Source organism: Bos mutus, chromosome 11, assembly GCF_027580195.1.
Source record: "Bos mutus isolate GX-2022 chromosome 11, NWIPB_WYAK_1.1, whole genome shotgun sequence".
Classification (NCBI taxonomy): Eukaryota; Metazoa; Chordata; class Mammalia; order Artiodactyla; family Bovidae; genus Bos; species Bos mutus.
This window is the reverse complement of record NC_091627.1, coordinates 39,209,572-39,224,189: the sequence shown is the minus strand read 5'-3', so window position 1 is coordinate 39,224,189 and position 14,618 is coordinate 39,209,572. Positions and strand designations below refer to the sequence as shown.

At 44.0% G+C, this 14,618-nt stretch overlaps 1 protein-coding gene across 1 annotated transcript in view; it reads left to right on the top strand.

Annotated features, from left to right (window-relative positions):
• Positions 1–14,618, top strand: part of ANTXR1 (ANTXR cell adhesion molecule 1) — a 258,267-nt gene that overhangs the window by 192,247 nt on the left and 51,402 nt on the right. The window contains exon 17 of the mRNA XM_005893586.3: positions 4,495–4,575. Within this exon, the coding sequence (XP_005893648.3) occupies positions 4,495–4,575 (81 nt within the window). The remainder of the gene's footprint in view (positions 1–4,494; positions 4,576–14,618) is intronic.

Here is a 14,618-nt window from a genome sequence, read left to right as displayed (position 1 = left end):
GCAGAGGGGAGGGGAAGAAGAAGCTGAAAAGGATATGAGAGAGTTAAGAAGGAGCAGGCAGAGCCAAGGTTTAGCCAAGCCTTAGCGAAGCAGCTGTGGTGGAGTGTTGGGGGTCCCCAGACACCGTCATAGAAGCCGGGGGAAAGGCGGAAATGTGGTTGCAGGACAGAGTGGAGGGCGGGCGCTCCATGCTTGTAAAGTACAAATTGTTGGATTCTTACTCGTCATCTTACATTCATTTCCATCTTTCTACAGGGCATTCCAAATTATTATTTTAATGACTACCTAAGGATTAATACATTGATAACATTGAATGAATGCTTTCTGTGAGACAAGTATCTTACTTCAAGGGCTTCCCAGGTGGCTCTAATGGTAAAGAACCTGCCTGCCAATGCAGGAGACATAAGAGGCATGGGTTCAATCCCTGGATCAGGAAGATCCCCTGGAGGAGGGCTCGGGGACCGACTCCAGTATTCTTGCCCAGAGAATCCCAGGGACAGAGGAGCCCGGCGGGCTACAGTCCATGGGGTCACCAAGAGTCAGACGTGACTGAAGCGACTTACCATGCACGCATCTTACTTCAATATCTAATTGTAAGCCTTTTAAGAAATCCATAGAGCAGACAATATTATTATCTCTCTTTTTTCTAAAGATGAGAAAGGTAAGACTTAAGGACATGAAACAGTTTGTTCAAGGCCACAGCAGAGCTGGTGAGGGGCAGCCCCAAAATACAGTCTAAAGCCAGTCATTTTGTGCTTAAATATTGCTCTATGATCTGTTGCCACCCATTCTCCTGGTGTTGCACATCTAGGTGGTTTTTGCCCCTTTTCCCTGCCTGGAACTTTGTATTTCTGCTGAGTTAATTATAACACTTCCTCAACAGCCACTTTTTCTTTTAGCCCCATCTCATTGCACCTCATTTGTCAAGGAGTTGAGTGATCAGGGCACAGAATACTGAGAGGGGGATGATTTACCAAGTCAGTTACCAGGAGTCCCCCCTAAAAAATGGAAAAGAAAAGAGGCGTTCGTCCAGGAAGTCCACCTGGTTATATCCTGACACATAAATACTTATCCCAAAGAACTTTAAAGGAAAACATTTAACCAATGATTGAAACGGTTTAATGCAGAAAACCATGCTGAACACAGCAGCAGTCCTTCCCAGCATTCTGAAGTCAGTCCAGAATATTTTTAGAGGTTTTTGTAAATACTTGGCCAAGAGAGATGAGAAACATTATGCTTAGCAAGACAGAGTTGAACCCACAAGAACTCAAGCGACCATTGATAAAGGTTGCAGAGCACATTTTTCGTATCTGAATAAAACCCACCAGAAAATAACTTCAGAACACCAACTCTTCAAGTGGCATTCTTAAATTGATGCTGCTACTATGAACGCTTTGTGGCAAGGAACTTGAAGTTTCTAGACTCTTCTAGCCTTTAGCATTATCCTTCAAAGACCACTTACAGATCAGTGTTTTCAAACATGCTCACAAAACCCCAACAGGAATACATGTTGGCCCAGTAAATCCTTATGTGTGCATTCACTTCATACACTAATACTCACACCCATGCATGTTTAACTGATACACATTTTTCACAAATCATACTTATCCTCACCATGTGCCATTAACTCAAATATTTTCTTTCCTATTAATTCAGATCCTAATACACAAAATTATTTCATGAGGGGTTGAAGAGTTGCAACCCCCAGTTTAGAAACCCTATTCTAGAGGATCTAAGTGAAAGTGCTCCGACCAGAAGATCTGCACAAGGAAGAAGCTGCAGTTGGTATCATAGAAAGGATATGAGCTTTGCACAGGAAACTATATTCAAAATCCTGTGATAGACGATAATGGAAAAGAATATTTAAAAAGAAGGTGAAGTGAAAGTGAAAGTTGCTCAGTCGTGTCCGACTCTTTGTGACCACATGGAATGGTCCATGGAATTCTCCAGGTCAGAACAATGGAGTGCGTAGCCTTTCCCTTCTCCGGGGGATCTTCACAACCCAGGGATTGAACCCAGGTCTCCTGCGTTGCAGGTGGATTCTTTACCAGCTGAGCCACAAGAATGTAGATACGTGTATAACTGAGCCACATTGCTCTATAGTAGAAATTAACATAACATTGTAAATCAACTATGCTTCAATTTAAAAATTAATAAATGCCATAAAAAAATTTTTTTTAATATTTAGAATTAGACATGGTGGGGGCATCCAGTCACACCTCTCCAGTTTGCAAGTTGTGTGCCTCTGGCCAAGTTAGTTGACCTCTCTGATTCCTTCCCCATAACCCTCTGGGACTGCTGGGAGAATGAAACGAGCAGACACTCAGAAAAGCACCTCGCCCCGCACATAGCAGCACTGGATGCATTCATTCATCTAACACATATTTTCTGAGCACCAGAAGCTGGGCTAAGGGCTGGGTATACAGCACTTAAAAAAACCAGAGGCACCTCTGCTTTCACGGAGCTGGCATTCCAGACGACAGAGACAAATACTAAGCAAATAAACAGAGTCCTTGTCAGGGAGTGATAAGGGCTGTATTAGTTTCCTACTGTTGCTCTAACAAATTACCTCTAACTAAGTGGCTTAAGACTGCACAAAGTTATTGTCTTATAGTTCTGGGGGTCAGAAGCCCAAAATGGGTCTCACTGGGCTAAGATGACAGGGCTGCACTCCTTCTGGAGGCTCTAGGAGAGAATCCATCTCCTCATCTTTTCCAGACCCCAGAAGCTGCCCACTCATTGGCTTGTGGCCCCCTTTCCTGGTGGTTCAGACAGTAAAATGTCTGTCTACAGTGATACGAACCCAAGAGATACTTGGGTTCGATTCCTGGGTTGGGAAGATTCCCTGGAGAAGGAAATGGCAACCCACTCCAGTACTCTTGCCTTGAAAATCCCATGGACGGAGGAGCTTGGTGCAGGTTACTTATCCATGGGGTCTCAGAGAGTCGGGCACGACTGAGCAACTTCACTTTCTTTCTTTTCTTTCTTTCTTTCCTCCCCAAAGCCAGCAACCATGGGTTGAGTCCTTCTTACATGGGATCACTCTGACTCTGCTTCTGTTTCTCCATCTCTTTCTCTGAGTCTGACCCTCCTGCCTCCCTCTGTTAAGGACCCCTGTGAAATACATAAATAATAAACAAATCCACGTGGTTAGCTTGGGTCCATCCAGATGATCCAGGATCATGTCCCCAATCTAAGATCCTTAACGTAGTTGTTGGGGCAATTCGAGCGCAGATTGAAAAAGAATTTCCAGACACACAGCATTTCAGAAGGGAGTGAGTTTATTAAGAACAAAGAGCAGAGATAAAAGAGGCACTGCAGACACAGTGGGCTGACCCGACAGACCAAGAAGAGTTGACAGTCTTTGTGGGTTAATAGCCAATTTTTACAGCCTCAAGACAAAGAAAATTCCTGCTGGAAGGTTGGTGTTAGGTGATGGGTTGGGGCACTATAGAGTGTTTACTAGAGTGGGCATCTTTGCCTAATTTGGAGTCAGGAGGCCTGTTAGTGATGATCAGGGGCTTTTGGCAACAAAGGGTCAATTAGCTTGTTGACCTGGCTCTGTGCTCCACTTCTGTGGCCTTGGTACAGGGCTCGCACCTGTGGCTTTGGAGCAGGACTCAACAGTAATCAAATGTGCAAAGTCCTTTTTTTGCCATGAAAGGGAACGTAGTCACCAGTTCCAGAGGCTAAAATGTCATATTTAGAGGTGGAGGCGAGCAGATTTCCTGGTGGTGAAGGGAAATCAGACAAAGTAAAGGTGACTTCTGCCTGTTGGTGGCGTCACCAGCCAGGGTCCTTTTTTTCCTGTGTTTTTAGTGTTTGCAGTGGCAGAAACCAGCACCACTCAGCATGTCTAAGGAACTAGAACATTAGACTCCCTTTGTCACACACTATGAAAACTTTAGCCCTCACAGATTCAGTCTTCTCAGATTCAGCCAATCACCTACAACTCCAAAGGGGGCTGTGATTTGTGGTGATCCATGATCCTTGGTCATTTGTCCCTCAAGTCCAGGATTCTGGAGCCTCTTGTGGGGACAGCCGTGGATCTGTGCCCCAGGACCCTTTCATTGGTCTAGCCCCATCCACGCTTCTGTTCAGTCATTTTCCTGAATTTGTCCTCATTGTTTCGTTTGTAAACTCGGGACACTAAGTGGGAAGAAAAAACTTGAGTGCAAGTTGAAAAGCCTGCAGTGTGAGAAGATGCCCAGAAATGCAATGAGGGCAACAGGCTGGATGACTCCTGTGTGTCTGCACACCTGAGGCTGTGCTACAGTTGCAGGTGTCTCCTGCGTGAGCATCAGGGTTCTCTGGGATGCGTCTCTTCTCCTCTATTGCTGAAATCCACATTTTGAACTAGAGAGTCACATCCTGTGACAACTGCATTGCTGGTGAAGTGTGGTTCATATGACTGAAGAAGTATGGAAAGTTCATGTCAGTGCGGGCCCTCAGTCTGGTTTCAGATGTAATCTTGGTGCATTTGTTTTATTTCAGGGAAAACTTGATGCCTTGTGGGTCCTACTAAGGAAAGGCTACGATCGTGTGTCCGTGATGCGTCCACAGCCAGGAGACACGGTAGGATTCATTAACAGTATCGCATACACGCGTTCTTTTTCTTTTTCTCTCTCTGCCTCTGACTGTTGAGCTGGAATAACTCCAGATAATGAATCCAGCTATCATTTCATGTTGTGACAAATCAGATACTAGTTTTCAAATTTTAGGTTCTATAAGACCTTGAGTTTCGACTTGCTTTTCTGAAAAGGATTTTGACCGAAACAGGTTAGATTAGCTTCCTAGGACTTGAGCTGCTGGGTTTCCATGTACGGTGAGTGAATAAAGCAAGGATGCTCAGGCAGCTTCCGGAGAGAGGGCTGCTGCTCCTCGGCCACACTGGCCAGTGGTGACAAGCAGGACGCCAGGGCCACAAGGTGGAGCCAGGGAATAGGGACCATGGGAAAACTCCCCCATCGTCCAGCAGGTGTTGGGTTTGTCTGGTCCAGGATCACAGGAGGGTCTTCCACAGTGAGGATTTGCCCTGAAACTGTTAGGACCAAGCTCTGAGTGTCTCCAACTGGAAGGAGATAGAAAGGGAGGAGGCCACAGCGGCCTTAGTCCTCATTTTGTAAATGAGGAAACAGAGGACAGGACAAGCTGAATAATAACAACGCTGGAAACAACCTCAGTTCTGTCGTAATCATGCCATTGCTAGCTCTTCTGGGAAGAGCTAGTCTCTCTTTTATAAAATCTTCAAAGCAAAGCCTGGGACCAAATTCTCCCTCAACCACCCACAACCTGCATCTTTCATCTGCTGCTCTGGGAATCAGACACACTAACCCAAAAGCAAAATCAAGGTGTCTAATTTGGGGCTCCTTTTGAATCAGGTAGAGTTGGGTCTGAATTTTGCTTCCTTCCTGCCTGGAAAACTCTAAGCAAGTCCCTTGACCTCTCTGAATTCCATTCTTCATATTGTAAAGTGGTTGATAATAATTACTTCAGTGTGGCTGGCTGGAGACAGTAATGTTTGTAAAGCATTTGGCTTAACATTTGAACACATTAAATAGTAATGCTCAGTCAAACATTATTATGATTATTTACCTTGTGCTTTTCTGTCTGTGAAAGGTTGGTGCAGAAATTCAAACTATATTGCTATTGACTATGTCAGATATACCTGCATCTTTGCACTGCCCACTCTGCAACACGGTACAACTGATAAAACATGAGAGCAGGGTCAGTCAGGCAGGTTGCCCTCCCTTTGCACCTGGTGACAACAGGTGGCTTGTGGTTGAGAGGATTTGGTCCAAAGTTTCACAGCCTGAGCAGACTGCTGCCAGCTAGCTGTTCCTGCTCCATGTTGTGGCAGGGACAGCAGGCAAGTATGATGTAAAAAAAAAAACCACCCAGGGCATATAAATGCTGGGCCAACTTGACCTTCTTGATCTCTAGAATTTGTTTTTTGTCTGGAAGTCAACAAGAACACAACAAGAACAATCTGCTAGAGCAGATTTTAAAGTATAAACAGCTAACAGAAATGAGCCTTGGCCATCAGCTTTGTACTCAGCGTGGTATCTGGCCTTGTAAGTTATACATATGGTTTCTGTGGAAAATTAAGAAATTTTTTAGCCTGCATGAAACGCATCTAACAGAATAAGAAGAAAACAATAGGATAGGTAAACTCCTCGGGCTCAGCAGTACTATTTTTGTGATAGAACGTACTAGTCCATGAACAAGACCATTTTTCTCAGAGCACTTGAAAAACATCTCCACTCAGATTTGTTAACATTCCATTCTTCACTGACCAGTTTGCCAGAAACAGATTTATAAACTGGGTCAACCAGAGAATCGAGTGTAGGAAAGAGGAAGGATAAGAGAAATATTATGGTAGATAAGATACAAGAACTAAAACTGTTTGAGGGCAAATGGCTGATTGGATAAATCTAACAAAAATGAGATGAAAATGGATGGAGTTCCTTCTAATGAATCACACCTAGATTGAATCTCTTATTTACAAATTCTGAATGAAAGTTTGTGTCTTTCACATTTGAAGACCTTCTGTGTGCTTTTGAGAAATACAATCCCACCCTGAAATTTCATTCTCCAGTCACACAAAATAATAGATGGGAAGGACCGGAGGTCTGAGAATTAGGATACATTTGTGACCATGTTCTTAGAGGTGTTGCAAAGTACAGTTGCTGAGCCTACTTCGAAATGGACATTCTTTACAGGAATCCTGCTAAAATCTTTAAGACACATGAGAGTAGATGCAGAGAACCGTGTCTTTGTAATCATGATGATGGCCACAGACTTCTAGTTGTATACATGGAGATACACAAGAAAGATCATAGATTATGTAGGAAGGGAAATTCAAAGCTACCTTATCGCAACTCAGGAAAGAATTCTGGAAGAGAAGATTATGCTGTCGCTTATTATTATGTGCTTATTCTGTTCTGTTTTCATAACTTCGACAGACTCACTACAGACCTGCCTTCTTTGCACGGTGGATGACTCTGTAAGAATTCCTCAGCACTGATTTATGGGGCTGACCACATTTTCCATAAACTCAAAATGACTACATCCAGGCATGTGCTCATGAACAAGAGTCACAGGTTCTGAGTTTTTCCTTTAAAACAAAAACAAAAACAAACATCACCTAATTACATTCTCAGTTACATTCTGAATTGTTTCAAACACATGTTGATCGCACAAAAACCTGGCAGTTCTTCTCAGTTCCTATCTGCTCTATCCTTCCCCAAATGAACCCACCCCTGCTCTACAGAGGCAGACATGGGCTCACCAGTAGAGCCTCGGAGGCTGCTGGAAAAGCAGAATGCCTCCAGCCCCCACCACAGAGCAGAGGGCTGAGAGAGGCCTGAGCCCAGAGTCACATCCTTCCCTGGGATTGGTGCCCACTTCATGGGAGCTATCCATGTTTTCCCTGGGTCAGGGAAAACATGAATGGGATGACAGCAGGGGACATGAATGCTTTCTGACTGCCACCACCATCTTCCTCTTTCTGCCTGGGGTGGGCCCACAGTCCTATTGTGTTTTGGAGCCCACCAAGAGAGCCTGAGCCAACATAAAAGGTAAAGTACCAAAGAAGCCACTTAAGTAGCAAACCAGCAACACATCGGATCCTAAAATTTAATAAGCTCACTAAGCACATGGTGCTTGCGTGCCAAGTCGCTTCAGTCGTGTCGAACTCTTTGCAATTCTGTGGACTGTAGCCCATCAGGTTCCTCTGTCCATGAGATTCTGCAGGCAAAAATACTGGAGTGGGTTACAATGCCCTCCTCCAGGGCGCCTTCCTAACCCAGGAATCGAACCTGTTTCTCTTACATCTCCTGCATTGTCAGGCAGGTTCTTTACCACTAGCGCCACCTGGGAAGCCCCAACCATATAGTATCCTCTGCTTAAACCATCCCCTGGCTTCCAGTGTATAGCCACCGCTTTGCTCTTTTGAAAACATGGATCTCAGCATGCCATCCCAAAGCTTCAGTCTTTCAAAGGCTAGGAAGAAGCCCCAAACCCTTAGCTTGATTTAGAAAGGCTTTCCTTGTCATTTCATCTACTTTTTCCCTCTGGTTCCCCTATCACTCCATAGAGGCTCCAGCCACCTAGAATTGCTCCCTATTCCCTGAACATGCCAGAATCGTTTGTGTCTCTGTGCCTTTGCACAGTCTTAATTTCTCTGCCTGGGATGTCTTTCCCATCATCTCTACCTACTGAACTGTTACCTTGGTAATATTGTTCATTGTCCCCATGGTACCCCTGTAAACACAAAACGTTGCTGTCCAGACCCAGGCTTTAAAGGGGGTTTTACCAAAGTAGAGAACATTTACAGAGACTTAGCAGGAAAGTCTGGCAATTAGAACTTGTGTCCCATGAGCATTTGCCAGGATAGTCCCCAATTCTTCCTATATGGGAGCCTCTCTGACTTCAGAAAATTTTCTTACCATTCAAGGACAAATGGCAGAAGGAATTGGGAATGTTCAGTCTGAGGCAGAAGACTTAAAGGGAGCTGAGAGCTTTTTAACTTGGTCATCATTCTAAGCATTCTTTTTATAAACTATTAATATTTTCTCTCTGGGCCTCATGGATCAGATGGTAAAAAATCTGCCTGCAGTGGGGGAGACCTGGGTTTGATCCCTGGGTTGGGAAGATGCCCTGGAGAAGGGAATATCCACCCACTCCAGTATTCTTGCCTAGAGAATTCCATGAACAGAGGAGCCTGTCAGCCCTGTCATGGGGTCAGGTCGCAAAGAGTTGGACACAAGTGAGAGACTAACACTTTCACTTTCATTAATATTTTTAATCACTTACCTATATTCAAGGAATAATCTTTTCACGCCACTTCCTATCATTATATGATGTGATTTTAAGTGCAAACTGTGACATTATATTTCGGCCTGCCTTCTCTTTTTAGAATGTTTATTTCAAGTGTTTATTCTTACAAATGAAGCTATCTGTAATCAGTATAGTTGTTGCTAGATCATTGTGCACATTCATGAATGTTTCCTTAGGATTAAGCATGCAGTTGTCTCGTCGATCAATCAAACAGCATGCAAAATTTTAAAGTTTTGACATGAATTGCCAGGTTGGGCTCATTATTCATTATTGCCTGAAACACTGTGTGAATTAACATGACCGCCTGCCATCTGTGAAAATCCCATCTCCCATTAACATTATTAACCTTATCTATTTGACAGGTGTTAATTTAATTTGTGTTTTCTGTTATTGAAGTGAAACTTCTTTCAAATAACTATTTTCCCTTTTGTCTATTGCCTATATATGCCTCTATCCTACTTTTCTATTGAATATTTTAGCTTTGATTTTTATATGGCCATTTGCTTAACTCATATTCATTCATTTATTAGTCAAATGTTTTGAAGATCCAGTGGTATACATTAAGTATAAGATGCTTACTTCATGAAACTTAAAGTCTAATTTTGTGTCTGTGTCTGTGTGTGTGTGAGTGCATGTGAAATTACCTATAATTTTATAGTTAAATCTATGAATGTTTCTAATTTCTGCCTTTGGTGTCAAACTTAGAACAGTCTTCTCTACTCCAAGAGGATGTAAATTTTCACAAAAATTTTCTATTCTATTCTGTCACTTTTAGTTTTGGTGGTGGTGTGAGTTGGTACCTTTTCTTTATCTTCCTGGGTATTTTATGTACATTTGGAGAAGTGCCCTCAGGTATATCAGCTATATGTTATATCAACCAGAAGCCCTGGAACACTAGAGCCTCTAAAGCACAGAATATGATTTCAGAGAAGACATGAAGTTAAGCCACAGGTAGAAATTACAATAACACGTATTTCATCTTAAAAAACTGAAAGATGAGTTTCAACAACAAATGGGCTTCCACAGGCCTCACTGGGGTTGCTCCGTGTTACTAAACAGGGGTAAAACCAGTCAAACCACTGGGCCAGGACATAGTAAACAGTTCCTGCAGCAGATCACTAGTTGTCAAACTTGAGCACAGAATCACCTAGAAGTTTTGTTAAAACACAAGTTGCTGGATCCCACTGTCAGAGTTTCTGACTCAGCAGGTCTAGGGTGAGGCCTGGAAATTAGCATTTCTAACAAGCTTCCAGGTGATACTGATGCTACTGGTCTGGGGACCACACTTTGGAACCAGTGAGATAAATGGAATTAGATGCCCATCAAGATCCCTCTAACCCTGACTGCTGGGGACTTGAAGTCAGCATCTCTGTGTTTATTTGACCACCAGTGACTACTTTCCTATGTTCCTCTGCAGAACACCTATTAGCCTAATTGGGGAATAACTGCTCTAGCAGAAGTCTAAATATTAAGTACCAACCAGTTGCAGAGAAATCTTGCCAGCTGCAGATGGTTTTGTTCCTAGATTGCTAGTTTCAAGCACAGAAATGTAAGGGAGTTTCAGAGATCAGGGTTCACAGAATCCAGTGATTTTCAATCTGGTTGCGTGTTGTAATCATCTGGGGAGTTTTAAGGCCCTGGTGCCAGATTCTATTTAATTTTTCTGGGATGAAGTCTGGATACAGGAGTTTTAAAAGCTCCCCAGGTCATTTTAAGAAGCAACTAGGATTGACAATCAGTGATTTGACCCAAGTCTCTATTTCTTGTCCTGGGCAGCATCTTCTGTTTCCTTCATGGAACAATTTGAAGGCAACTCTCAATATCCCTTCAAAAACTCTATCCTGTGTTTCATAGGCGTAAGGAAAATGGATGATTACAATCACCAGACAATAAGCATAGATTCTTCCTGCTCCAATATTGTTACTGCTTGGGTGAAGAGAAAGGAAAAGAGAAAATATAACTCTGCCTCCTGGGTCTTTCCCAGATGGAATTAAAATATCAACCTGTCTAAACCCTCCCCAGGCATTTTTACCCCAGCTTTAAAGTCCCAACCCCTGCACATGCTCTGGGAGGAGCCACTGGGGTTGGATGTCTTTGTTTTCAGCTCCTCAGTTTCTCTCTGATCTGGCATGGGGAGGCTGGTACATTCCATCGCTCCATCGCTATCTGCAAAAACAAAATATGAGGCACACTCTGAACTTGTTTTGCAAGACTGAGCCTCATTGCAATCAGAAAGACCCCGGAAACACACATGTAGATGGAGATGTATGTAAACAACATATGATACTCCTCTGAAGGGCAGCGCAGAGGTTGTGAAATCCTCTCCCTGAGCTCCCCAGGGCTGCCGTCTGCACAGCTGTTTCCAGCAAGGGAGCTGGGCCAGTCACGTGGGCCCCATGCCTTCCTACTGTTGCAGAAGCAAGAATGATCTGGGCAGGTTATCTCCAGGGACAGAGCGTCCTCAGCCCAGTCCTTCGAAAGCAGACGAGCCTCCTGCAACATAAATAGACTCAAAGTGTGTGCACTCTGTTTCTTGCTTTCTCTTTTCTCCCTCTTCATGTACCTTGCATGACCTCCTCCTCCTTCTTCCATCTTCATCTTGGCTACCTTCCCTCAAACATTCTTTCATCAAATTTCATCTACTGTGCTCCCACCTAGAAACCCATCCCTGGGCTGGGCACTGGAGATGTCAGTTAGAATAGGACTTAATTCTAACTTCCTGGAGTTCAGTGCATGATTTGAAAGAGAAGAGTAAAGCATTGTATTAATTATAGACGTTTATAGAAGCTGGAATCAAGATTGCCGGGAGAAATATCAATAACCTCAGATATGCAGATGACACCACCTTATGGCAGAAAGTGAAAAAGAACTAAAGAGCTTGTTTGTTGAGGTCCTTTAATGGACCAGAACCTGGTGGTCTGGAGTCGACCGATAAGAAAGTGAAGGAGGGAGAAAGAGGCTGATATTCCTTGGTTTACGCAGAAAGCCATAAAGCCCCTGACACGGGGCTTGCTCTGTTCACGGAGGCCTCAGGCGCCCTCTCAATAGGGTGAAGGTGCAGGGCGCCTTCTTGAGAGGGTCTTAGAAGCCCGGGCAGGAAAGTGAACTCAGAGAGCCTCTGTGCTCCAGGGGATCAGCCTGAAAAAGAGATAGAGGGAGAGAGAGAGAGAAAGCAAGACACGGGGACCAAAGCTCTGATTGAGCAAAGGTGTTTTATTCAACATTGTGTAGGTATTTATACTGTCTTACAAGATAGCTTTTCAGCAGAGATAAAATCAAAACTTACATGTTATCAAGGAAACATGAGGTCATCCATATGAAAGACAGAGGGTTGTAAATAATCACTTTTACCAAATGGTTCATAAAAAGGAATCAGGTACTTATCACTGTATAGAAAAACTAACAAAGGAAATGCCTGGATTCCTCAGCCCCCGGGAGAGACTTGCCTCTCCTCTTAATTCCTGAATATTCAGGAATTAATAAGGAACAGAGAATTCCTGACAGATCCAAAACAGCACACAGGAAGCCTCCTGTTAAATGCTTCCTGACACCTCTTGATGAAGGTGAAAAAGGAGAGTGAAAAAGTTGGCTTAAAGCTCAGCATTCAGAAAACTAAGATCATGGCATCTGGTCCCATCACTTCATGGCAAATAAATGGTTAAACAGTGGAAACAGTGGCTGACTTTATTTTTCTGGGCTCCAAAATCACTGCAGATGGTGATTGCAGCCATGAAATTAAAAGACGTTTACTCCTTGGAAGAAAAGTTATCACCAACCTAGACAGCATATTAAAAAGCAGAAACATTACTTTGCCAACAAGGGTCCATCTAGTCAAGGCTATGGTTTTTCCAGTAGTCATGTATGGATGTGAGAGTTGAACTATAAAGAAAGCTGAGTGCCGAAGAATTGATGCTTTTGAACCGTGATGTTGGAGAAGACTCTTGAGAGTCCCTTGGACAGCAGGGAGATCCAACCAGTCCATCCTAAAGGAGATCAGTCCTGAATATTCATTGGTAGGACTGATGTTGAAGCTGAAACTCCAATACTTTGCCCACCTGATGCGAAGAGCTGACTCATTTGAAAACACCCTGATGCTGGGAAAGATTGAGGGCAGGAGGAGAAGGGGACGACAGAGAATGAGATGGTTGGATGGCATCACCGACTCGATGGACATGGGTTTGGGTGGACTCCGGGAGTTGGTGATGGACAGGGAGGCCTGGCATGCTGCGGTTCATGGGGTCGCAAAGAGTCGGTACAACTGAGCAACTGAACTGAACTGATAGAAGCACAGTGGCTTCCCTGGTGGAACGAGTGGTAAAGAACCCACCTGCCAGGACAGGAGATATAAGAGACATGAGTTCATTCCCTGGGTTGGGAAGATACCCTGGAGGAGGGCATGGCAACCCACTCCAGTGTTCGTGCCTGGAGAATCCCATGCACAGAGGAACCTGGTGGGCTATAGTCCATAGGGTCACAAAGAGTCAGACACAACTGAAGCGGCTTAGCACACATGCACACAGAGAAGCACAGATCCATTCACAAGAAGGGGAAGAACTACTATCTCCACTGTATAGAGCAGAAACTGAGACTCGAGGGGAGGTTATTAACTTTCCCTAGGACACACAGCTGGGAAGGGGCAGATCTGGGGCTTAATTCAGGACTATCAGACTTGAAGTCCACACTGGGATTCCTCAAATCCTTTACGCATTCAGTAGATACTTGTTGAATAATATAGAAACCTAAAAGTTTCTATATATTCCAAAACCTAAGAGTTTCTATATAGTCCTTTTTTATTAAAAGATTAATGTCTATTTTCTTGTTATTATACAGATTAACTAAGTCTAGATTAAAATACTGATACCAGTGTCTTGTTACTAGTATAAGTGAGAAAGGGAGTTCCTAATAAGCTGCTAATATTAAAAAAAAAATAGATACTTATCAAATACTTCCTGTGAGATGAGCACTGAGTTTGTGCTGGCTGTTCACCAATTAATAAGCTGTGTCCTGTCCCTTGAGAAGCAGGAACCAACAGTCAAGGCCCCAAACACAAGTGTGATGGCTCTGTAATGGATGTGAAAGGTTGGGGGCAGGGGAAGGAATATACCCAGGAAGGGCATTTCACCAGCTTTGGATCAAAACTGGCTTCTAGAAGTGGCATTGAGGCTAAGATCAGAGCGGAGTTGTGGAAGGAGGCTCTTCTGTGGGAAGGAATCTTGAGCAAGAATCTGGGGGTGGTCTGTGGCTTCTTCAGGAGACTTGAGGAGCAGGGTTTGGTGGAGGACAGTGTGAGGAGTGGAGGGGGTGCTGGTCATGGAGCCCACTCTGGGGACAGTGGAGAATCACTGCCAAGTGTTTTAGGCATAGTTGTGGTCACATTGTGTTTCAGAAAAGTCATGCTGGCTGCAGTGTAGACATGGTGGCAGCCTGACCAGAGTCAGTGGTGGGAGGAAGAAAGAGGCTGGATTTAGGAGATATTGAAGAAACAGAATGACTGGATTTGGCAACTGGCTGGTGTGGAGGATGAGAGAGTGGGTTGTCAGGGAGGACCTCCAGGTTTTGGTCTGAGCCAACTGTGACATCAGTCACCAGGATAAGGGTGCAAGAAGAGCTTTGGGAGGGAAGAGGAGGACTTAGCTTTTTCACTTACAGAATTGAGTGTAAGTACCACCAGCTTATTACACTTCAGGAATGCTCACTCTCAGAGTCATATACGTGCAGGGTGTGCACCTACAGGACCTGAGAGTGGAAGGTGTGCCCTGGATGCCCCCTGACATCAC